General features: G+C 45.0%; 1 protein-coding gene across 3 annotated transcripts in view; it reads right to left on the bottom strand.

The window, feature by feature from the left end:
• LOC119169266 (cell adhesion molecule Dscam1-like) overlaps window positions 1–24,349 on the bottom strand; it is a 276,122-nt gene that overhangs the window by 181,589 nt on the left and 70,184 nt on the right. For all 3 annotated transcript variants that reach the window (XR_012887527.1, XM_075880054.1, XM_075880057.1), the window contains exon 2: window positions 16,142–16,489. Coding sequence is in view for 2 of the 3 variants with exons in the window: in XM_075880054.1 (XP_075736169.1) it covers window positions 16,142–16,489 (348 nt within the window). In the remaining variant the exon portion in view is untranslated. The remainder of the gene's footprint in view (window positions 1–16,141; window positions 16,490–24,349) is intronic.

Below are 24,349 nucleotides of genomic sequence, written 5' to 3'. Positions count from 1 at the left end.
TGTGAAGATGAAGTGCGTCGGAAGCGGTCGTGTGCATCTTTAAGACGATGATGGGTGAGCTCCGTCATGTTTGATGGCCCCTGTTTTTGAACCGCTGCGAACGAAAAAAAAAAGGGGGGTTTTGAGTGGTGTACTCTTAGCGCCTAAAGTATCCATTGCAGCTATATGTGTTTTGGCTCAGTGAACTCGGCGTTTATCTTAAAGGCCCAGCCAGACGGCCATATCTTCTCGAATTTCTCCTCTCCTGTATTTTAACTTTCCTTTCTTCTCTTTTTCTCGCGACTTTCCATGCACTCCCCGACGTGAGTCGATGCAGTAACTTATGTCAGCGATTACTGGGCGACGAAAGCGCGTTGAAGAAACGCTTCCTCCGTCTCACTCTGCTCTTCTTTAGCCCCACCCGCCGACAACACTACGTGGATAGGCTGACAGTACTTGCCGTGAAGCATACACGCGATGGCAACCCTTCTCCCGATACATTTCACAAAATCATGGCAACTTTCTGTGTAGTTGGCCTATATGGTGTGAGTGGCACAGCCTGTTTACGGAAGAAAACGGATACGTCTGCCAGCCTTTTCCCGACGCTGGCTTCCACGCAACGCCCTCCCAACTCTATTCTCTCGTAACGCGACGCCCCTGCCGCTTCTGAAGACTGTGCGGAGTCATGGTTGGGTGAAGGAGCAACTCAGGGCCGGCGTCTTTCCCCGAACGCCACGTTTCCTCGGCGCACTTCCCTACAGTGCCATTCTCTCCGGAACTTCTCGGCCGGGAGAGATAGGAGTGTCGACGCGCCGCCGGCAACGGAGGAAGCTGATTTATAGCGAGCGCGCGGTGTCAGAATATTAAGTGACCGCTCTGAAGAGAGGTGACAAAGAAGCGCCTCGGCGCTGGTCACTGATGAATGGGCGCCCAGCTTCTCGGCGCGATATGCAGCTGTGTTCGGCACCAGCCGCCGCCGCCCCAAGTTCTGCGCGCGTTTGATCGTCGGAGCATATGTTTGTGTATTTGTGTATATGACCAGGCATGGGTGCGTATGGGCAGCCTTCGTAGAGCCTGCCCCCTTCGTGTGCGTCTGTGAGCCATCCCTCCCCACCAAAAAAGCTGCACCCCTACGTAACACATTCGCTGACCGAGCGACCACCAGAGCAGCGCTTCGAACACCGAGAGGCGCCATAAGCTTACAACTTCTCGAAAGCCGTAAACGGCGGACGCCCGGGCAACCATCCATCATCTATCATCTTCTCTATACTCTCCGCATTTTGATCAGCTCGCTTCTCCGCTCTTCCCTTCTTTTTTTTTACTCTCGCAATAGCTTATATATCTTCGTGCATTATATATACACCATTCCGCTAGGGGCCCAGCAACAATGGTTCATTTCCTTCAGATAAAAGCTGTAGAGGCGGGAGAGTTTATGAATGCAAACGCTCGCCGTTCATTCGTAGCTATCTTTTTTCATTTTTTCCAAGTTGTCTTGTTCCACGGGGCTGGCGTAGACAGATATGAATGTGAATAGCCATTTTTATAAAAAAATATTACTTATATTTCCACTTTAACGTTCCTCGGTAAATATGTTCTCCCGTCGAGAATCTGAAGTGGCCCTAAATCTTTGTATCTGGCCAAACGCACGCGTTCGAGCTTAAGCCGTCCACGTAATGTGCTTAGAATTCACTGTTGTTTAAGAAAATAATCGTGGGTTCATCATCCGCGTATAAACTCAACGTCATTGAATAATGCTAAGCCAGCTGCAGCAATCCATTTGTTTCATATATATATATAAGTATATATATATATATATATATATATATATATATATATATATATAGAGAGAGAGAGAGAGAGAGAGAGACTTTGTAATGCGGCACAAAAAGAGAACATTTACTATTCATATCGAATATCTACAGCACCAGCAGCGCTTTAGCAAGCACGTTACGAAAAAAACTTATTTTGTGATATCCTCAAGTGCTGCTTATGAAATACAAATTTTACTCGTGTTATTAGAATACCCTTCCACAATAGCAAATTCACTGATAATTTGGCCAGGAGGCCCTTTGTGGGTAAGAATTAGAGAAACTAAAATATGATTCCTTTTGTGTTTAAGGGTCGAAAATACATAAGACACAAGATGAAGAGTTTAAAAACATAAATTGAGTCAAAGTTGCGGAAACACGAGAAAAGACATCGGACTACTAAGCATCACACCGGCATTCATGTATTGTGCCTCCGGCAAGAAACTAAGAAAGGTAATTTACCTTCATCATTTTATGTATTTAAATATTGAGCCTCTGATGATGAGGCTAATGACGCTAGAGTTTTCAAAGAGTTACTTATCAACCTAAATTGGCTTCGGGATCTCCATAAAATCGCACCATTACGCACCAAGGTGCCCTGAGCCCATTTCGTTCTATCATCGTATCGTCTAGGCGCCCCGGTGTGATTTGTTGATGACGACGTCAGAGCATTTCACTTAATTCTCCCTTCCAATCGTGAACTCACGACGATCAACCACGCAGCATGGTCATCTATCTAATCACCATGAATACGATCTCCCGTACTTGTGCTCGGCACCTTAGCCATATATTAATAAACACGTCATCCCTGACTAAGCCTGCAATGGGAAACACGGCACGTAGTGCAAAGCCGGCGGTTAGCTAAACATCTCAGAAACTCTCGGCCCCGCAATACCATGTGCGCGCTCCCGCGTAGACTTCAAGTGAGGCCTGGGAGAGAATCCTCACGACCACAAGCCTGGACACCCAGCTCCGGGCCATCAAACGCGCTGACGAGGTGGCGACCAGGCATGGCCTGACAGCCCTCGCCACTTAGGAAACCGTCAGCTGCCTTAATAAAGTTGTTTACTACTCCCGCGTAGACGCGCGTGATTAGACAAAGGACCCGCGTCTGGCGGCAGCATTCGTGTTCTCTCGCAACACCAGAACGCGTCGCGGTGAAAGCTGCTTGGGAGCAGCTCCGCAGTGATTGCGCTGGGGCTGAGCCTCTGGCGCAGTGCAAACACCTCCACGCCGGGAAGGCGAGGCCCGTACAAACGCGAGCCTCGCCAAACACGGGGCTTCAATTTACGATTCCAACCGGCGTTCTCGCAACGCTTCCTCTCCTCCTCTCCACATCTAGCGTCCATTCCTCTCTCTAGTGGGCTCTCACTCATATAACAGTGCATCGTGTCGTTCTCGCCGTTGAAAACACGTGACCCGCGTGTCTTTCGCACGCCACTGTTCTTTCGAAGCAAGAGCACGAAGAGCGGAGTTCACGATTAGGCACCGCAAAGCCGGCAGGCACACTATTCGATGCCTCTCCGCAGTGTCAACATTTGCCTCGACTTCACTCTGAATTTTCTCGATTTCTTGATAGTTTTCTTTTGTGAAACTTCCACTGGTAGTCTTTCGCGTGGCGGCACTGATGAGAAGTTCTGTTTACTACCGAACAGCTGTTTGCGCTAAATTTAAGTGCTTCCATGACGGCCGAGTCAAGTAAGACAAAAGAGCGCGGGACGAACACTGACAACAGCGTCGTCAATTGCCTTGTTTGAAGCGTCGTGCGTGTGGTGCAAGCGCTGTGAACGACTGCACTTCAAAAGCTGGTGGATTTTATTGGGTTAAACACGAGAAAACAAACTTCGGGGGACAATAAAGGAATTAAAAGTTCTAATAAAGAGTGAGAAACATAGCCACAGTAAAGAGAAGCATAAAAAAAAGAAATCGTGTCGATGATACTTTTACTGGAACGCGTCGTATTATCGAACGTTGTCACATAATTTTTTTTTGCATTTATCTATTGCGCTTTACCACCATTATGTTGGTGTTATATTTATCAAATGCGATCAAGTCGCTAACAGTTTCATTTTGTGGTAATGAATTTCTTCAAGGGTCGCTGCATTCAACACGACATTCTGAATACGAAAACTTTATGCTATGTTTTCACCATTCGGCATTGAAATAATAGTTAAACTACACCTGCCATAAATCATTTAGTTGTTGTAGTCTGAACTAAAACCAATTGGCTGTGCTCTGCCAATGGTGGCAACCCAACAATTTCAGGTAACCTTTAGAAAAAAAAAGAGTTGCCGTGTTTGTAACTCTGTAAAGGTTCGAGACAATGCTGGATATCAGGGGCGTAGGGAGAAAAAAAAAAAGCTTTTTTAGAGTGGTGTTGGGGCTAGTTTATTGACAATTTTTGCATGTCTATGTGAGCTTTTGTGTGTGCATATAATACGGTTGAACCGTCTTCTCATTTGGGAACGAGAAAAACGCCGGAATTTCTTCAAAAAATGAACAATCGTTTCGCAAATATTCAGGCGTTAGTGTCGGCGTCGTTGGTTGTGAGTGAAAAATCATCTTGTGCGTTACTGAAAAATAAAGAAAGATACAAATAAATAAACAATAATATTTCTAGGTCAGAGTGAGGATATAACATAGGCTTTCTGACTGGCAAGCAAGTGTTTGAAAACACAGCCACGCACTCGCTTGGGAATACAGCTAAACTAACTTCACCTCCTTGGAAGTGCAGTGAAAGTAGCATTATGCTTCACAAACCCAAGCATCCTGTATACAGGCTTCACAATGAAACATGAAATATCTAGGAAATATTGCGACGTACTCGTGTACACTGCCTCCGGGCGTCCGAACATGTGATTATCACAGCGACTTCGCGGTTTAAAACCGGCCACCCACTACACAAGGCACACACGTTACGGCGCGTATTTCCTGAAGACCACATAGCTTGTGCATAGCGAGTTCGAAAAGATTTCACGCGCATAATTGTTCGTGCTTTAAAGCAGGCTCTACATCACAGAGAATACAGACATATGCGAAAGCTGACTGAATCAAGCCACTTTCGTCTTTATCGACTACATTGCAGTAATTCAAGATTTAAACTTCTGGGGTAGCATCATACTACAAACAGTACAAACTAAATGGTTGAAGTAAGCACTAGGCATGGTGATTGATATGTAGGGTTTAACGTCCCAAAACCACCATATGATTATGAGAGACGCCATAGTGGAGGGCTACGGAAATTTCGACCACCTGGGGTTCTTTAACGTGCACCCAAATCTGAGCACACGGGCCTACAACATTTCCGCCTCCATCGGAAATGCAGGCGCCGCAGCCGGGATACGAACCCCCGACCTGCGGGTCAGCAGCCGAGTACCTTAGCCACTAGACCACCACGGCGGGGCAGCCCTAGGCATGGGTTATTGCCATAGAGTTTCTTAATATACACTAGAGGGAACTCTGGCCCTAGTGTCTACGGGAGCTGCAACGCACGGCGCTTCAGCGAGCATGGGAATGATGGGTAGTACACGCATTTGTCTAAACATCGTTCTTCTGGCCTGCTTCTGGCTTCGTTTTTGTTCGTGTGGCTTGGAGATGTTTTCTGACGAAACAAAAAATGAGCAAATGTTCAGTGGTTGTCAACCGTATTTTTTAAAGCTTACCTTTTCAGATCAGGTCACGAAGTTCAAAAGGTTTTGTTCTTTTCTTTAAAACGAAACCGTAACCAGCAATAAACAAAGCGGCAAGTACGATTCGCCGCCCGCAAGTACGAACACTAGGCAAATGTGTGTACTACGCATCGTTCCCATGGTCGCTGAACGATCGCAGCGCCAGAGTGCCCTCTAGTTAATTTTAGGAAACTCTATGGTTATTGCTATCGCGTCTAACTCTGAAAAGTGAGGGTTAAGGATTCCTAAATTTTATTAGAGTGAAAGCTGTTATGTGATCAGAACACGGGTCACGCGCGGTGCCGTAGTTGTCCACCGCCGCCGCCGTCGTCGGTTTCCGTAACCAGTAATGCAAGAAATAAACTCAGTAAATAACAAACACCAAGAACACAATGGGATCAATGGTGTTTGAACTCGGGTTCAGTTCATGCCAGCCCAGTATTTTACTACTGAGCCACGTCGTGGCTGGCCTTACGCAGGCTTGATTCCCGGACATGAATTGCGTTAGGATGAAAAATAAAGTGTTTTAGGACATCAAAAGAACAATCAGGCGTCATACAATGCGAATTGCGTAGCGAGTGGTTCATCCTGTGCTCCAACCCATAGGAAAACCTTTTCTTGATCACCTACTAGCTGTGGCGGATACCCACTTCAGGTATGATTATTCATCGTTGTCAGCCACCGCATAAAAAATTTGAACGAAATTTCTTGCAAGTGTGCATTTGATACCACGCTTTTCCGAAGAATGACGAAAGATAGCATAGTGAATGCTAGCCTACTGCACAGACGTTATGACTATTTATGGTGTAATAGGTGCCCAGCAAGGGTGATTGTAGAAGTTACCCAAAAAATATTTAAAAAGGCTCTGAAAGGCCTCTCTTATAGCTTTCGCTGTGACTTTGCTGCGCGTTCCATGCAGGCCTGATTTTTTTTTATGTCACTAATATGACTGATTGTTATACTAGTGAGAGCAATCACGTTGTTATTACCTTGGTCATCGGCATTCGAACTACGTGAGCCTAAGATGACCCCGAACTAGGTTGCTTCAGCCTTATCTGTTGAAAAAGTAATAAAACCTGCTGTCTTCCCACAAGTGAATTCTAGAAAAATTTTCGCCACTACAAGTGGCACAGATAACAACAAAAATTCTGTGAAAATAGTACTTGCTTGATGCTAAAGGGATTGTGCTCTACTATTTTCTCATAATATGTTTTGCGCTTCATCAGTTTAAAATGTGCCAACTGTTCATTACCATACATTAACGAAAAGCGCATAACTATGACGAGAAAAGCTTCGGGATTCATTGCAGAGCACTGATAAAATTTTACGAGCACATTCCCAGTCTTGTTATTCGCGTTCTTTCCCACAGCCTTTATGAATATTTCCTACATTATAATTATTGATGCAATTAAATTACCAGTACCTATCACGCATACCCTTATTGGATTTGCTCCAAACGGGATTTAAAATATTTCACGCACGTTGATGTTCAGAACAAAGGGGATTTATCGTACCATACCGAAGCGAGGGGGGTAAGGGTGAGCCCGCATTCAACTTCGCGAATATATGCGAAAACGTACGTACAAATCAGGGCTCTCTTCAAATAGGCGAGTCAGCCACTCAAATTCAGCCAGTTCCAAGATGTCAACTTTTAAACGAGAAAGTTTAAACAAAAAAATATTAAACGCGCATGGAGCACGGCCTGAGCTGCGGCGAAGACGACATCTATATACGCCGACCTTTTTTGATCTCCTCATCCGGACTCAATTATACATCGCTCTTCTTGTTTGGGTCTCGGGGTGCGTTTGATCTCTCGGGCTATTCCTTTTGAACTTCAATGAAGAGGGGATTCAAATGACTGAGGTGTAGCGCCGGATTTTCCCAGCTTTTTTCTGTCCATTTTATTGTTCTTTTTACGTTTTTAACGATAAATTGAAAGCAAGAGAGCACACGTGCGTATTGGTTTCACATTTAATAACGTACTTGTTCTTTGTTTATTTAGTAAATGCAACTGAACTGTGATACGCCAAGAGGACCATTCTCTTCTTGGCGCGCTTTTAGGCTTTCCGACTTCGTCTTCTCTGTACGCGCCTGCTCTAATTGGAGGCTCACTGGCTTCATGGAGACATGTTATTTTCGGAACCGAATGTACGCCGGCGTTAGCTTCCTTCCGTGCCCATTACAGCTGCGTTGAAGTTCTGTGCTTTACGCGATGGTTACATGAGAGCACGAAAGCACGTCTACCAGGGAATAAAGACACATTTTTGACGGGATAAGAACGACGTAGCCGGATATCATGCATATGTGGAAATCGGTCGTATTTGAACTCCTCTTTGATGTTTAGCGCAATGTCCCAGCCTTGTTGCTCTTTGTAGAGATACATGTGTCACGGCAACAGTCTGTGCTAAATGCATACACTGTTTCTGTTTCATTACCCGCTTCTTTTTTTTTTGCTCTCGACAATTTCCGAAGTTGACATACTCGTCACTATTTTATAGCTGACTTCTTTATTTGTATGCTGTCAACTTCTTTACCAGCATGCACAAAGACAATGAGAGATACCTAATGTAAAAAGAAAAAAAAACCTATAAAAATAAAAGTACTAAGTTGATAAAGAATATTAAGAGGCAAAAAAGAGATTCTCTATCTCACTCGATACCATCGCCATTGTCATCATCGTAATGACCATCATGTGCATTATTAAATCTATACCACCAAATATTAATTGTTGGAGCTTAGGGTTGCAAAGCAAGCCACGTGGTTCATTGAGACCCCGTAGTAGGGGGCACCGAAAATTTGTACACTCTGATGATCTTGAGCGGCGCCTAAACATAGGACCGGTCTGAAACCTGCTACAGAATGAGGGACACGACACCCCGTGAGTTCGGTGTGCTATTCTAAAATTTGGCCTGATGACGTCGTCCGACGTCCTCTGGCCCCTACTGCAGCCATGTAAGAGGGGCGTCACCCGTATATGACGTGGGAGGCAGATAAACTTGTCCCAGAATACCAGCTGGTAAAATAGGAAAAAAAACATACTTTAGTCTGGTGCTCTACAGTCCGAAACTTCAGCCGGTAGAGAAGATAACTAAATGGGTCGGAATGGAACACACTAGTACATTTATGTCGGATGTCGTGCGGAGGTATGTTGCAGTGGTTTACTGATTTAAGCTCTCTCCCTATTTCTCTTTTTTCTCTTTGTGTAGCCCCAACTGCCCCATCTTATATATGCATTTTTCTCAATTTCAATTTCTCTCTCTCTCTTTTACTCCTCTCTCCCCTCCCCAAGTGTAGGGTAGCAAACTGGACGCATAGGTTAGTTAACCTCTCTACCTTTCCTACATTCCTTCTCTCTCTCTCTTCTCAATTTCAAGTGCGCCACGTGGTCTACTATCGTAGGTTTCTCGACTGTATCTTGTGACCTTAGGCGACAACTGACAACTGGTCATCGTCTATGTGTTCTAAAGCTTCTTTTTCGCGAATGTTATGTATACCTTCTGTAAGATAATCAGTAAAAAGCGGCAGCCATCTTCAGAATACACTAACTATACGTAAGTGAGCCAAACTATAAGCGACATGAATATGGAAAAACTGAACTCCAAACAACGGTAATTAGGCTTGTGCTTTAGTGTTGACTACCTGACTAGCGATTAGCGTATACGGAGACCGCTCTTGCGGTTCGTCGCGTCGCGATACGGATTATTTAACAGCGAGCTTGCACGAAAGCCCCATGCGTGCACTTTAGGAGCATCGGCTGGTAGTTAATATACTATTTTGACGTGATATGGAGGAGAATCAGTAACGAGCTCGCACTATGCAGTGCCCCATCAAGTTTGCTGGGGAGGTAAACAGAAAGTTCGGAAAATGTATCTCGTGGACACTAATCGCATCATGCAGTGCGCAATAAATTTTGCTGGGGAAGTAAACAGAAAGTTCGGAAAACGTATCTTGTTTAAAATAAAATGGTTGTGTCAACTAATATTTATTATTTTTTCTATTCTTTCACCGTAGTAGTAGAGTGGTTATAATGCCCGGCTGCTGATCTGAAGGTCGCTGGTTCGATGTCACCCGTAACGGTTTTTTTAATAGGGAATAAAACGCTCGAAACCCTTGTACTTAGATATTGATCCTTGTGAAAGATGCCCAGGTCGACGAAGTTTTCTGAGCCCTCCACAATGAAATCAATCATTGCTTGTAGTGATTAAACTACAAATTTTAACGCAGCCTAAAGCAATGGACACCGAAAAAAGTAACGCCATTCTTTCGCTTACATTCAGTTAGACCAGAGCCGTCTATAGCTAAAATATCAAATGATCGCGCTAAGCGCGTCCTGCAGGGCTGAAATTAAGTTTTTTTTTTCATTTACTTCCATTGAGTGTCATATTCCTTGTTTTCTATGTGGCGATTACTCTTTCAAAAACTAGTGTACCTGTCATGATGATTGAGTGGTTGTGGCTTTCTGCTGTTGACTAGAGTGTCACTAGTTTATACTTACGCCTTGCAACAGCGACGCGTCGACGGCGGCGTCACGTATACGAGAACTCTCACCCATTGAGTTTTAAATTTGCATTGAGGAAAGACAAAGGCTGTCAGTGACAAGGAATGATAATAAACTATGCGTCTTCCATCATGGTACTAGTGCTGCTTGTGCACAAGACACCCCTTTATCAATCAACCAATTACAGTTTTACACGCGTCAGAAGTGAAATTCGATTATACGTTTGTGGGTGGGATAGTTTAGCGACCAGATTTTTTGTCGCAGTGTTTCAGCACACGCATAGTGTGAGAGAATCAGAAGGGAGGAGAATTTGGAGTGTAGATGGACAGTTGAACAACTTAGCAGAGATCGATTGTAGAAAAATTAAGTAAAGAGTGCACATATATAAGCACAAGATCCACGGACAGCCAAGAAGGTGGACCAATGGCCCTGACGCTATCTTGGTTGGCGTCGTCGCGGGTTTGTTTCCAAGCCCTAACGGCCGCGTTCTGATGGTGGGGCATGGTAAAACGTGCTCGTGTACCTTTGGTAATGAGCATGCACTAAAGAAGCGTACCAAGCGAAATTAATCAGGCGTTCGAGCACGACGTCTTGTGCAACTCACTCGTTGCTTTGATAGATTAAACTCGCAAAATAATTCGAGCAAGTTTCGTACTAATGTTTTATGGGCCGGTCTACGAGCGACTACTACGCCATTTTCTCTCAAGTGAACGCACCAGGCATCGGGGTGTATAAGATAGAAATGATCATCAGTGCTCTTTGTGGTTGTGACCAGGCTATTTTTTTTAACGCGATGTGACTTCAACTCGTTTACTTGTCGGCTCTACACTTTAAAATTTACACTTAGGCCTTGCGCCGTGTGCTGCTGAACGGGTTCCTTTGGTAATTGTGCTAGTGTTAAATAACTCCAAATTCAAGATGGGAGCCGACAGATTCAAACACGTAGTGGGATAACCAGGGAGAACAGTGGAAGTGCTTCAGATAGGCTGGCCGACGTTACGAAAGGAGTGCCTATCTTTGTCAAAGACTGTCGTGCCTTTGGAAAAGATAGGTCCACCTATCGAAGCGTCGGCCAGCGTGTTTGAGGCACTTCCACTGTTCAGCCTGATTATCTCACTACGTGTTATGTAAACATTGAAGTGATAATTTCAGTTTTTTCAATTCCCGTTTTTTGCTGCAGCTGGAGCTTCATCTTCATCATCAGGAATCACGTGAAAAAAAAAGTTCTAGCAGTGAAAAGTGGCCCTGTTATTTCAAAGCTTCTTTATAAATGATACATTAGTAACTACAATAACAAATGAATGATTCAATGGATGAATGTCACACAGACGCGTAGAAGTAATACGTAGGAAAAATTCTGCTCATATATGTGACTGCTATTCTTGCTGTTCTCACAAAATATATCCTACGAACAAACAACCGTGATACTGCACGTGCCTTTTTGAGCCATCACCCGGCTAAAAGCATGACGCACTATGCAAACGGTACGCCGGCGACAATATACATAAGTCCGCAGCCACAGGGAGCCTGCATATGGCATGCTCAATGTCACACATCAGCAAGACAAACGGAAAGTGGTAGCTCGAATACGTGATAAACGTAACCACACACAAATATCCAGCGTCAAAGGGGCTTCAGCTAAAGAAAAAAAAAGATACAAAGCCCTTCGACATTCTGCCGGTGAACTGTTCACTCGGCTCGGCGTCAAAGCAGGATTCGCGTGTGCACACATGCCGTTCGCGTGCAGGGCGCGCCCGATCAAAGGCATCGAGGGAAGACTGGGCGTTCAGACACACGGCTTGCCCATGGCTGAAGGCCTTCTAATCCGGATTCTACTCAGCCGCCGATGCCATCGGAGCCAGCAACTGGGCATTTCACGCTCGGCTGGAGTTTCCCAAAAAGCCTTGCGCCTCGGGGAAGAAAAGCCGTCCAGAAGGCACGGCACGCTCCAGATTCCCGAGGATTTGTGGCCGATTTCGGGAAACCGGGAAACATCCCCTTTCTCCACATCCCGCCTCTCTCTCTTTTCTACCTTCCACTGCGCACTCTTCCGCTCTCGGAGCTCCGTTTTCCGGCGACCATCCGAAGTTTTTCCGAGAGCTCAGCGTCTGAATGCCGCAACCGGGAAGCGCGAAGAGTGCGCGCCGCTTGATTTCGCTGCGGCCGTCGAGAGAGATACAATGAGACGCTTCTACAGAAGCCGGCGGTGAGGGAGCAGGGTGCGCGTTGTTTTTTACGGCGCGCGTAACGTAATGCTCGCGGCCACCTTTCGATAATTTGCATGTTCGATCCGTCTCAGACCGAACAGGCAGGGCAGAAAACTTTGGCCGCCTTCGTCGGCCACAGCCGAAGCCGGTTCCCGGCAGTGGCGAGCAACGCACGGCCAAGATCGATGAGTCGTGCGCGGCGCGCAGATTACGTCCTCACCAGCTACTCGCTAGTCAGTATAGCCAGCCAGCCTCAGCAACAACCGCGCGCTAAGAGTGTGGGCGATACCGTCGCTTGCGGTTGACGCTACGAGCTCGTTAGTGGCGCCGCGTTTGTTCTCAGATTCTTTCTCTCTCTCTCTTTCTCTCATTACGCGGTATTGGTCACACATCTGGGTCGCAATGTGGCCGATTGGAGCGAGTCTCTCGAACTGCGTCGCAGCCGTCAATTCTCACTTTTTCTTTCACTGGTTAACTTCCTCGCCACCCCTGTCTCTTTACTCGTTAATGTGCTGTCTATCTTGTCGAAACAAAGTATAAGGAGCGGAAGGAAAAAGAGACGAAGCGTACTATCGGACAGCGCTAATGGTTCTCCTATTGGCCGCGCAATGCGATGCGGCTTTTCGCGGTGTATTATGTTGCCGCGCTACTTATTGCGTCGCTAAATGCGAGCTTGGCTTCATCGCTTTGTTGGCGCGATCGAAAGTGGCGTGAGTGGGTGGGTGTAAATGTGTTGCTTTTATTTTTTGCCGGTTCGCTCTTAAGAGGTTACGTTAACGATTGCTGGTTCTTGTTTATAGATTCCAGGACTCAAAGTTATTTAGAGGCTCCTGGACTTTCCATGCGGGAGTATAGATAGCATTGGTCTAGAGACAAAACTGGAATGGCATAGCGAGCGAGTAATAGGAAACGGCAAATGTACCGTTATGAGACGGCGAACTGCGCAAAAGACTCTTCGCGATTACCAGCCGTGATGTTATTGGCTTAAAGTTAAAGGTTCTAACTTTTCAAGAGAGCTTTACGATAGCCTGGAGTTTGCAGTAACATGCTACGATGCATAACTTTCTTTCAACAAGACGCAGAAAAGGTAAAGAGCGCAGGGATGAAACGAAAACACCGCTCGTCACACTCTCGACTTGAACAATGAGCATCAGGCAACCGGCGTGCGGATCGCGTTTTCCGGGCGGTTCTCGTGAGTGGCAATACATAAACAATTCAGAATTTACATGCACTTTACGTTTCTTGTGACTTTCCTCCGAGGAGTCTTGACGAATGATTGCATAAAAAAAAGTTGTATTCATTCAAGTGGTCAAGTGAAAATGTAATATCACTATTATGATCATCAATATCACCTCCAGTTTCATCACCAGTCCCTGACTACGCCCATGCCTGCAGAGCTGATTCTTCTTTCTTGTTTTTTTTTTTCAATTAATGTAATGCAGCGATGACACCTCATCATCACCTGAAAGAGATCCGTGGATGGAATCTCGGTACAGCATAATACCCCACCGAATCAAATTAAGCTTGCGTGTCGGTCTAATTTCTTGTACAAGCCTGGGTGGCGAAATGAAATGAGCATGCCCTCTACTCAAAGTAATGACACGAGATGAGAATATAGCGCGTGTACACTTTACTATCTGCATATGTATAGATGTTTTCAGGCTATATGCTTTTTTCCTCTGGTATATTTTACCCAATCCTATCCACTACCGTCATCATGTCAGAAAGAAGAAGACTAGCAACAAGCTGTTTCAAGTTGTCGGACGTTCGTTTAACTAAATACCCCGGCATTTTACGCACCGAAAAGTACTTCTCGCCTCATGCGATCAAGAAGGATAATGGAGTTGTAAAAGAAGCACCTGGGATTGTTAAGGCTGCTCTTTTACAATGGCGAGTGCTTGAACCTTCTTTTCGGCCTTGTGCGTTGTTAGGCGCCGCTCATTTTAAAATTAAAGCAGCCCTCCGGGACTCATTACCTAAGGAGGAGTATTACAGCAGTAACAAATGTTTCTTGCTGTTCACTTTGTAAGAGCGCGTAATGGGAGATAACGTTCTTACTTAGAGAAAAAATGAACTGGTGGTGCCTATGGTATAAAAGTTTCAAGTGACAGCCTTACATCATTTCTTATTTACTAACTAAATTAGGTATTATTTCTTCAATTCATAGCATGAGAAACAAGGCAAGCATATATTGCTGATTTCTGTTCAATAGCATACGAGATAAGCCTAATTACTTCCGTGTTCCATAAAAAAATGAACTCCAGCGCGCTATGCTCTTGCGTTCATTGGGCACCCATATAGCTGCACTGATAAATTCAAACAACATATTTACAAAGCTTGTATGTTGAGTATAATTTTCATGATTTTGCGCTGGTTCGCCCACTGCAATGCTGACCCAATGTGTCACACTCACTTTGGTGTACCACCAACAAGCACCTTTATGTGACGGAGAGAAAAAGAGGAGAGAAAGAAAAGCAAGTAAAAGGCAGGGAAGTTACCCAAGTTGTACCCGGTTTGCTAATACACGGAGGAAAAGGAAAATGGGAAGAAAAGAACAAAAAAGCAGGCAATGAAACAGAGGAAAAAGTAAACAACACACAGCAGTGCATATACCGCGCATGTCCAGAACGTCACAACACTGCGAGCAGACACAGATCGGATCGTCTTCGGCTGTCTTACATGAAGTGCACTGCAATCCACGATGCTAGACAAGGCTTCCAAGGGCTGGCTTCAAGGTATCCTTAAGTTGCAGTGCTCTTCCAGCGGATGGGGTTGTCAATCGGGTGAGGAGTGTGCGCATTGTGTTAATCAATGACCTAAAGACGGCCATGACACCTATAGGTCATCGTTGCGTAGATCATAAGCAGAATCTTGTATTGTCTCTCTGTGAACGAGCAGTGGACGGAAGTGGTCCATGAGATTATCAGCATTGGAAAGCCTAATATAAGCAAGATGCAAGGTGCGCGCTTCACTACACAGCCTGCTTTGGGGCCGCCAAGTGCGAGAGAATAACCGTTACCGTATTGAAGAGCATGGCTGAGTGGAAGAACGCCCTTATGCGCAGGTTAGCTGTCATTGATCGATTTACATGTGAGGTTTAACGTCCCAAAACCACCATAATATTATGAGAGGCGCCATAGTGGAGGGCTCCGGAAATTTCGACCACCTTGAATTTTTCAACGTGCATCCAAATTTGAGCACACGGGCCTACAACATTTCCGCCTCCATCGGAAATGCAGCCGCCGCAGCCGGGATTCGATACCGCGATCGGCTGGTCAGCAAGGTTTGCTGTCTTGGATAAATTGATTCTCAGATTAGCATGCTTCTGCAATGTATTTTTTTTACATTATCTTCCCGGGCCTCCCTCTGTCACATTGTGCAACTGCGTAGGATGAATATTTTGAGGCTGATTTGACTACCGTATACATTCGTATATAAGCAACATTGAAAGCAAATGTCGTGTCAGTCTGGTCAATTTTGTCCTTGTCAGAGTGCACTGTCTCATCGATACGGCATGATGATCAATATGTCGTCGATACGGCATGATGATCAATATGGAACCTTTTATTTTAATTTTTAAAGCATACTTTCGCTGTACTTTTGTCTACTTAGCGTTTATGTTTTCCCCGTTCTATTCTAAGCTTCTATTTTATAACGTCTCTTTTCCATATTTCTCGTTCTTTTACACCCTTCCCATGCCCACATATTGAACCGGTCTGAGAAGTGTTGCACCCTCCTTTCAGTCGGTCTATTTTCTCCTCATCCACCTAAGTTAGCATTGGCCTACGTCAGCTGGTTATGGCTCTAAGTGATGGCAATGTACGATTAAATTACTGGTAAATATGTGCAGTCTTGGCTAACGCTGAGCAATGTTGGCAACCCGTTGTTTTAGCGGCGACATTGCCTCCACAGAACCTGAACAAACTGATTTAGCTCTCTGCTTTCTTTATGCTAAGCAGAAAAAAGTTTGGGACAGCTCACCAGCACGGACGCGCACGTCGTGGCTACCGATGGTGCCCATCGAGTTTGTGGCGAGGCAGCGGTAGACGGCGCTGTGCACGTCCTCCTTGAAGTCCTCGGCTCGGAAAGGGGGCAGCACCAGAGAGCCGTCGGCGCGCATGTGGCGCAGCCCCGGAACCTCGTGCAGCGGCTGGCCCGTCCTCGTCGACCACGTCACCCGGGGAGGCGGCGAGCCGTGCGCCACGCATGGCACCACGGCGCCCGTGCCGTTGAGAAACTCGACGCGAGGCGGGGGCTCGTGAAGGAAGTGGGGCGCCCGAGACTCTGCGATTGCCGTCACCGGTCTCGGAGCCAACGCAAGGAGCAGTCCTGTGGAAGAGGGGGTACAAAAAGACGAGAGAAAAAAAAATTGAACCAATTTCACTTACCTAACCTCGCGAAGGGTGGGTAAAGAGTGGGGCTGGTGATATTGCTAAAGCAAGTTGCCGGCTATTTGGTAAGGATTCACTTTCTTGATGAATATAGCGCATGGCGACAGGGAACAAGGATACAAACACACAACGATAACTTGCAACGAAACACTTTGTTTGCGATCACGCATGTTGTAATTATACTAACAGGAAATCTATAAAAAATGAGGAAACAACGTGTGAAGGTACAGAACAGAACAGTCGCGTGTCATCACTGATAGCAACACAATCTGCAACCGCCTTCTTTTCTTCTTTTCTTAACCGACAATGCTACTTATTTTAAGAAAGAAAAGTTAAAGTTAGAAAGTTAAAGAAAAGATACTTCTTTTCTTTAACCGACAAAGCTGAAGAAGGCACACTAAAACATTTTTTTCGTTCTTTGTGTCTACTTTATAGGTTCCAATTATTTCCCGGGCGGTCCTGTCTCAGGTCCTACTGAGAATGCGGGTTCTCTCAAATACTGGATCGTAACCACACCTCTGACTTGATCGTCCAAATGACCAGACACGCTGTGTGTGTCTGTTCTTTGTAACTGTCGTGGTGCGCTTTGACATATAAAACAATGAGTCATATTGCTATTTAATTCCTTGACATTGCGCGTAACGTTTAGTGGACCGAAAGAGAGCATTGGAGCTTGTCCAGTTTCTACGCCAGGAGCTGCCTTACGCTCTGCAGCTATCAATCTTGACCTCAAACAGCTCCACTGTTAATAAAGAGCGTAAGACAATGCACGCTTTAAATAAACGTTGTGCCTGTGATCGTGTGTCACGCCATTCACAAGCCATGATGCAGAACAAAAAGAATAGTGCGAGGAATACTCGAAATATTTTTTGCGGAAGTCCCTAATAGGGTATCACGGTTAGTGTTTTTAGCAGCGTATCAAATGAGATAATTAATTGCAGGAATTCACCTGAGCTTTCTTCCTGCAGCTAGAAAACGATATCCGTTTTTCAAGCTCATGAACTACAACCTATTTAGCTATAAACCCCCTAGATTAGCATTAATCAGGTGTAGATACAGTGCTCTTTTGTTTTTGTCTGGGTGAACTAAGGATAGTGCTGTGAACTGATAATTTCAAAAGATAAAGCCGGCCAAAAAGCACTGTAAACATCTTTTGTACACTCTTCGACCGCCCAGCAATCCAATATAGTCACGAATCGGCACTGTTTGTTTCATGCTGATTCTACCATAGGCTCCCAACTAGAATTCTTCGCAGAAAAATTGCGAATGACCTGAAGAGAATCACAACACTGTGAATGACTTTTCTACACTTTCCAATATCCAGGTAATTCAGGATAATCACAAGAGAAACGCACGGCAGCACGTTCACTTTTGTGCTTTCCTGGTGTTTTCTATCGTTTTTTACACTGTTTACTAACACCATGTCGTGGCTACAAAATAAAAAAAAAAGCCACCATTAGCAATATCTAAAAAAATGGTGGCGAAAAGTTCTCGTATGACAAGCAATCTGCAACTGAATATTAAACTGAACGACACAAGAAATGTTACTGAAGCCCCTTGAATGTCCCGAAATTTATGCAAGGCTGTTCGAGTCATTTCCCTCTTATGTCCAGGCAGGGAAGTCAATATGTTAGTCATGTCACCTCAAGCCATCCACGTTCGTAGGTCACGAAGTCGGGTGTTGGCGCACTCGTTAATAATTCTGTCAAATGTAAACCTTCAGAGAAACAAATCTGTCTTCCTTATCGTAGACAGGGACGTCGGGCACTGTCGAACCAGTGCGCGTTTGCGATAGATAATCTTTCTTTATTCCGTATCACTGAGAATATCCGCGAAGACAAGCAGTGAAAGCGAAGCTGAGGTGTTTTCTTGTTGGTGTTCTTGTTTTTAGAAGTACAAACAAAAAACAGAGCACCGTTCCTTTTTTAAATATTTTTTCTTGCTATGATACACAGACAGATGGTTTTATTGAACTCTGCGTGAAAGCACCATCTGACGGTCCACCACGGTGGGGCAGTCATTATGAAGCTTGGCTGCTGACCCGAAGGCCATAGGTTCGATCCTGGCCTTGGCCATGGCGATCATATTTCAATGTAGGCGAAATGCCAGAGGACCGTGTACTGTGCTATATTAATGTAAATAAATAAAACATCATATGTTTATTATTATTATTATTATTATTATTATTGTTGTTGTTGTTGTTGTTGTCGTCGTCGTTGCTGTTGTTGTTGTTGTTGTTGTTGTTGTTGTTGTTGTTGTTGTTGTTGTTGTTGTTGTTGAAGGCACAAACGCGCGTTCTACTACTTTATTTCCTGATAAAACTTTTCTTCGAGAGATTACGTGTTCGAGAAGCACTCACGAAAGTGGCAACCAACCTGCAAGTCAGTTTGATGCGTAGCACGCACGCGAAGATACTTGAAATGCGAGCTCGTAATGTATTTCCAAGTGATATTGTGAGCCGGCGAACTGTGGCCAGCCGAAAAGGACGAAGAGGACAAAAACGAAGTGTGTGTTAGCTATTCGTCCGCGATACACGTTTGTGTCTTCCTGCCTCACTGTTCCTGTCTTGTCACTACGGCCACTAGTGCGTGACAGTGTGCAGCTACATAGTACCATACTACCAACTAACATACGCGCATACTACCAACTGACAATTTATTTCAAAAACTGTGACATGCACATACCGACAGATAAAGGATCCATTTGAAGATATGAGAGAATGAACATATGATCAGATAAAGAGCTCACGGTGTTGAAAGGTGGCACACACCGTATTAAGGCAATGCGGGTTTTGACAAGCGCATCCATCCATCCATCCATCCATCCATCCATCCATCCATCCATCCATCCATCCATCCATCCATCCATCCATCCATCCATCCATCCATCCAATCCAATCCAATCCAATCCAACCATCCAATCCTATCTATCTATCTATCTATCTATCTATCTATCTATCTATCTATCTATCTATCTATCTATCTATCTATCTATCTATCTATCTATCTATCTATCTATCTATCTATCTATCTATCTATCTATCTATCTATCTATCTATCTATCTATCTATCTATCTATCTATCTATCTATCTATTCTTTGTGTAGCTATAAGCGGTTCTTTCTTACATGTTGCTGTTTGGTTAACATTTATTACGTTTATTACTTCCGATGACTCAGCTGAGAGCTGGTAGCCAGAGACAGAGCGCGCACGCCAGATGATGATGATTATGATGATGATGATGATGACATCTGGTGACGATGTGACAAACCAGTGAGGATAACTATGATAATATAGAGGTGAGGAGGTAGCACATAACAAATATGAAATATTTATTCGGTCAGTCAGTCAGTCAGTCAGTCAGTTAGAAAGTTAGAAAACAAGTTAATTAGTTAGTTATTTAGTTCAGTGGCAGTCGAGGGTTTGCATGTGAAACGTGCAATGCATCGATCGAACAGCAAGTACAGCTGCATTGCATCTGCCTATGTAAAAGAAATGTTTGCACATATACGTTAGAGGAAAGAAAAGAAGAAAAAAAGGAGTGATTGCGATAGCTTTATAAATATATTGATGAAGGTGAGAACGGAAGGCGTGGCGTATGGGAGAAAAGAAGGTCATTATATTTTCCGTAGCACTTCTGCAAGATTTTTGTCCGTGCCCTTGTTGCGATTACATATGAAGCGAAGGTTCTAAGAAAATGGTTGCAGCGTGGGGCGTAACTCTGTTGGATCCATCAGGGATGCATTTCACTTACACATAATGCCGAAAGAGTACATTTCTAAAAATAAAAAAAAGCCTCGTCGAAATTCACAATTAGAGAGCTTGAGCCTTTGCTTTTTGGCCACTAGCGGTCGAGATGAGTGGGGTCACTACAAGGAAACAACATTTCGCAGTTGGACTCGAATAGATGATTGAAACAGACGAGCTTTTGATGCTAATTCCGTGGTTCCGTCGCTGTAATAACGAGATAGCAAAGCAGGACCAAGACCTTAAGACCTCCGATACCGCGTTTATGCAGATGGCGTTCCCACAGCGATACTTTACTCTGGCGGGCGCGATTTCGTGCGGCCGTCCCCAGCGACCAGGCAATATGAGTGGAGGATATCTGAGTCATAATATATGGCTCGGAGTATCGAGCGACGCGACTGCACTGATTAACGAGGCTGGCTATAAGAGGCCCCGCGTGGTGGTTCTCGGGAAGTGGATGAGCCGGTTCGCCATAAACGTTTGTCACCGTGTGCTGGCTTATGTCGTAAAAGACATGGAAAAAGACAAGGTTTGCTCGAGACAAAGCGAAGTAATAGCTTTAGCGATTCCGACGACGGGTATAAAGGCTGGCGCCCAAGCCGCCTAATAGGCGACCTCTCGTCTACACAAAGACGCGTACTACACTGTTGTTGTCTTGTCTAGCCTATAGATTGTACTATGGACGACTTAGCGAACGTACAGACGCCGCCTTGGTTACTGGAAATCGTCGTCGTGAAGTAGGGCAGTGCTGATTTCGGGGACAAGAAAAGCCCATGAGGCGTGACAGGAACGACTGCCGTTTTCGAGGTGTTCAACTAGAATGAACAAAAAGAACAAAGAAGCTCGCGAGAAATTACTACTTCGCAGAGAACGACAGATAACTGAGAGAGTTAGATACAATCTAGCATGTCTGCTTGTGGTCATTGTGAGGAGAGACTAGCGGGACCCGTAATACCCTGTTTTGCATGAGAAAAATTGCAGCTGGCTTGTTGGTGAAAAACGGAGGCGTAATAAAGGCCGCTTCATATTCCTTTATATGAAGCTTCATTTTGTCTTCTTTGTCACGCAATAGCTTTTATTACGTTAACGAATATGAAGAGCACGTGGATACGCCCAGAACGGTCGTCGCCAACTAGAAATAAATAAAAGAATCCTGAATGTTTGGTACGTGTACGAAATGCACGTCTTTGTCATTTATCACGTGGTGGTTAACGTAATTCCGGTAAGCGAAAACCATAATATCTGCCGTTACACGTGTCCATTTCACTTTAAGTTGTTATGCATGCATAAGTTGTATTTCGTTAGGTCGATGACGCCGGATAAAGCAAAAAACTAAATTATGGAAAATAGGCTATTGCAATTATTGCTGGACTTGTATGTGAAAAAACCAACACATAACTTTCAAGCATGGCGTAATGTGGGACTGTGGTTTAGAGTTAGAGCACCTACAGTTCTGCAACATGCATCTTAATCTAAGCATGGCGTGTGATCTTTACATTCCACTCTCATCGAAATGAGGTCGCTGTGGCTGGGAATCGAAGCAGCGCACTTGAACTTAGCGACGTGACAACCTTACATGCTAAGGTAAGACAGCGGGTAGGTGTGCGTTTCAGTCATTTTAAGAAAAGTAGGCGTTAATATTTTTTCATTTTAGCTTAACTGTTTATTTGATTGTCTGGAGTACTAGGACAATTAGTCTGTCTCGATTATGAAATGTATATGATTCGTCACGCCGTTGGATGATCAGCCTAGGGTGACGAGCCTGTGATAATCCCCCTAGGAAGGTTATCTCAGGCTGACATCTGTATACATATAGTAGACAAAAACAATGCCTATACTTGGCTATTACGACGTCACCCTCTACCAAGGGTGCCCATAATGCGACCGCACATCTGTCTCAAGAACGCCTGTGTGTTTTAAATAGCACGACTGAATTTCTCCCACCTCCACTATCGCTCTCTTCCAGAATGTTTTCTTTGGCACCCCTAAACTGCGTTATTCCACCAAGACGTCTAAACCTGATACATGGCTTCCTAACTGTGTTTTAGAAAAAGTGGTTAACGATTCACAGTATAAGTAGCCTACTATGGGAGAGCATAAAGAAAGCTGTCCCCAACGTGTATTCAAGGTGCCGTGCCAGCTAGATATAACTGTGTTTAGAAAAATTGGTTAATGATTGAAAGGACTTGGTACTCTACTACTATAATATAACTGTGCTTAGAAAAAAATGTTTAACGATTTAGAGTACTTCGTACTCAACTATGGGAGAGCACTGAGCCGTCCCGCTAAGAGATAAAACAAAAACAAAAATGTATCGGTAGCGCTTCTCCTGCACTGAAAGCGACAAACAGTGTAATCCTAACTGGCAGCAATCTCTGTTCCAGATAGCAAACGAGCTCGTTCCTAATTACTTCGCAACTCTTGTAAAAGAGAATCTAAAGCAACTTGCTTTACGAAAACATCGCCATCGTAGCATTCACTTTTAAGGCCGGAAGATTTTGAAATGCCTCAAACAGAAGGAGAAAAGGAAAGCCATAAAGAGAAAAGCATGCCTCGTATTGGTTTAGACCGCACTTAGCGGCGTTTCATAGCCGATAAAATTGCAAGGCTTTCTTCTGTTTTTTTACTTGTCTATTCATAATGTTCTTTCTTTTCTCTACGCTTCCTGCATAGTACACAGCCCGTTGCTCACTCACCCCCCTTTCAGCTACCACCTCCAGTTCTTTTTTGTTTTTGTTTTTTAAATCACGCGAAATCGGGACGACCCTTGAGACCCCGACGACGACGACGCTAACGAGGAGCGTGCTCGCGAAGAGATTCGGGAAGCACGCTGCTGCTCCAAGACCCGCTAAAAAACGCGCATACAAACCGGTGTTTCTCTGCGTTCTGGTGTTATCAGAAGATTCGCTGGAACGGAGAGGTAGACGAAGAGGAATAAACGAAGCAGAGGATGAAGAGGACAGTGAGACCATTTTAACCACTGGCGCTCTTTCACCGGCTTCCGAGGCGGTGCAACATTTTACCGCCATCAAGCCACCGTCGCCACTACGCAAAAGCATTCGTTTGAAAGCGGGCGCTTGGACTGAAGCATCGGCGTGTAACGTGCCCGCGGAGCGAGAGGACGATGCGATCATTAGGAGCCCGTAAATCTTTGTTCGGGAAACGCGAAACTTCGTCCCCTGGGCTTGTCGCCAGAGGCCCCAGTGGGGTTGACGACATCGGAGAAGGCGGCGACAAAGCTCGGCAGACCCGAACAGGGCTACAGGCTCGCTCGTTAACCAGAGGATGCCTTTTGTGGCCCCGCGCCATATACTGGCCGTATATTCGCGATGGGACTTGGCGCTTTGGGGCTTTGTCAGAGATTTGTACCACCATCCATTTGTTCTCGAATCATCGGATCGTTTAGTTTTTTTCACACAATAGGTCCTTGAAGAAAGCGTTATCATTCACGCGGTTATAGGTATGAAGAGAGGTCACGTGAACGTGGAGTCACTGCTTCAGTGCAGGCGTTATGTAGAGCCCAAAGTTAAATGAAATTTCGTTGGGGCAAAATAAAAAAATTGGCAGTATATCCACGGAGTGAATGATGGAGAGTGGGCCGAAGAATTCGTCCGTCCATTCGTTCTTGCTTCCGTCCGTCCATGCGTCTGTCAGTGTGACCGTCCATGCATCCATCAGCCCGTCCGTGCGTGCGTCTGTTCGTGCGTGCGTCCCTGCATTCGTCCATGCAGCCGCCCCTGCGTCCGTTCATGCGTCCATCCATGCATCTGTCTGTGTGTCCGTTCGTCCATCTATTCAACACTCCAAGTACCACCATCTCGCATATTTTCATCATAGACTCCTCATATAGAAGCACCCCCATCCAGTGGACGTTCCAAGGACTAAACGAGAGGTGGCACCAAGGAGGAGCAATTTTTTTTTTAATCCTCCTTGGGTGACACACGCACACTTTCTTACGGCTTGCGCTTCGTATATTCTTTCCACCTTTAACCACCTCGAATTCATTCATGGTATATACTAGTTCACTCATTCATGGTACTGCGGCTTAACGCT

Source organism: Rhipicephalus microplus, chromosome 2, assembly GCF_043290135.1.
Source record: "Rhipicephalus microplus isolate Deutch F79 chromosome 2, USDA_Rmic, whole genome shotgun sequence".
Taxonomy (NCBI): Eukaryota; Metazoa; Arthropoda; class Arachnida; order Ixodida; family Ixodidae; genus Rhipicephalus; species Rhipicephalus microplus.
This window is presented reverse-complemented; position numbering and strand designations above follow the sequence as displayed.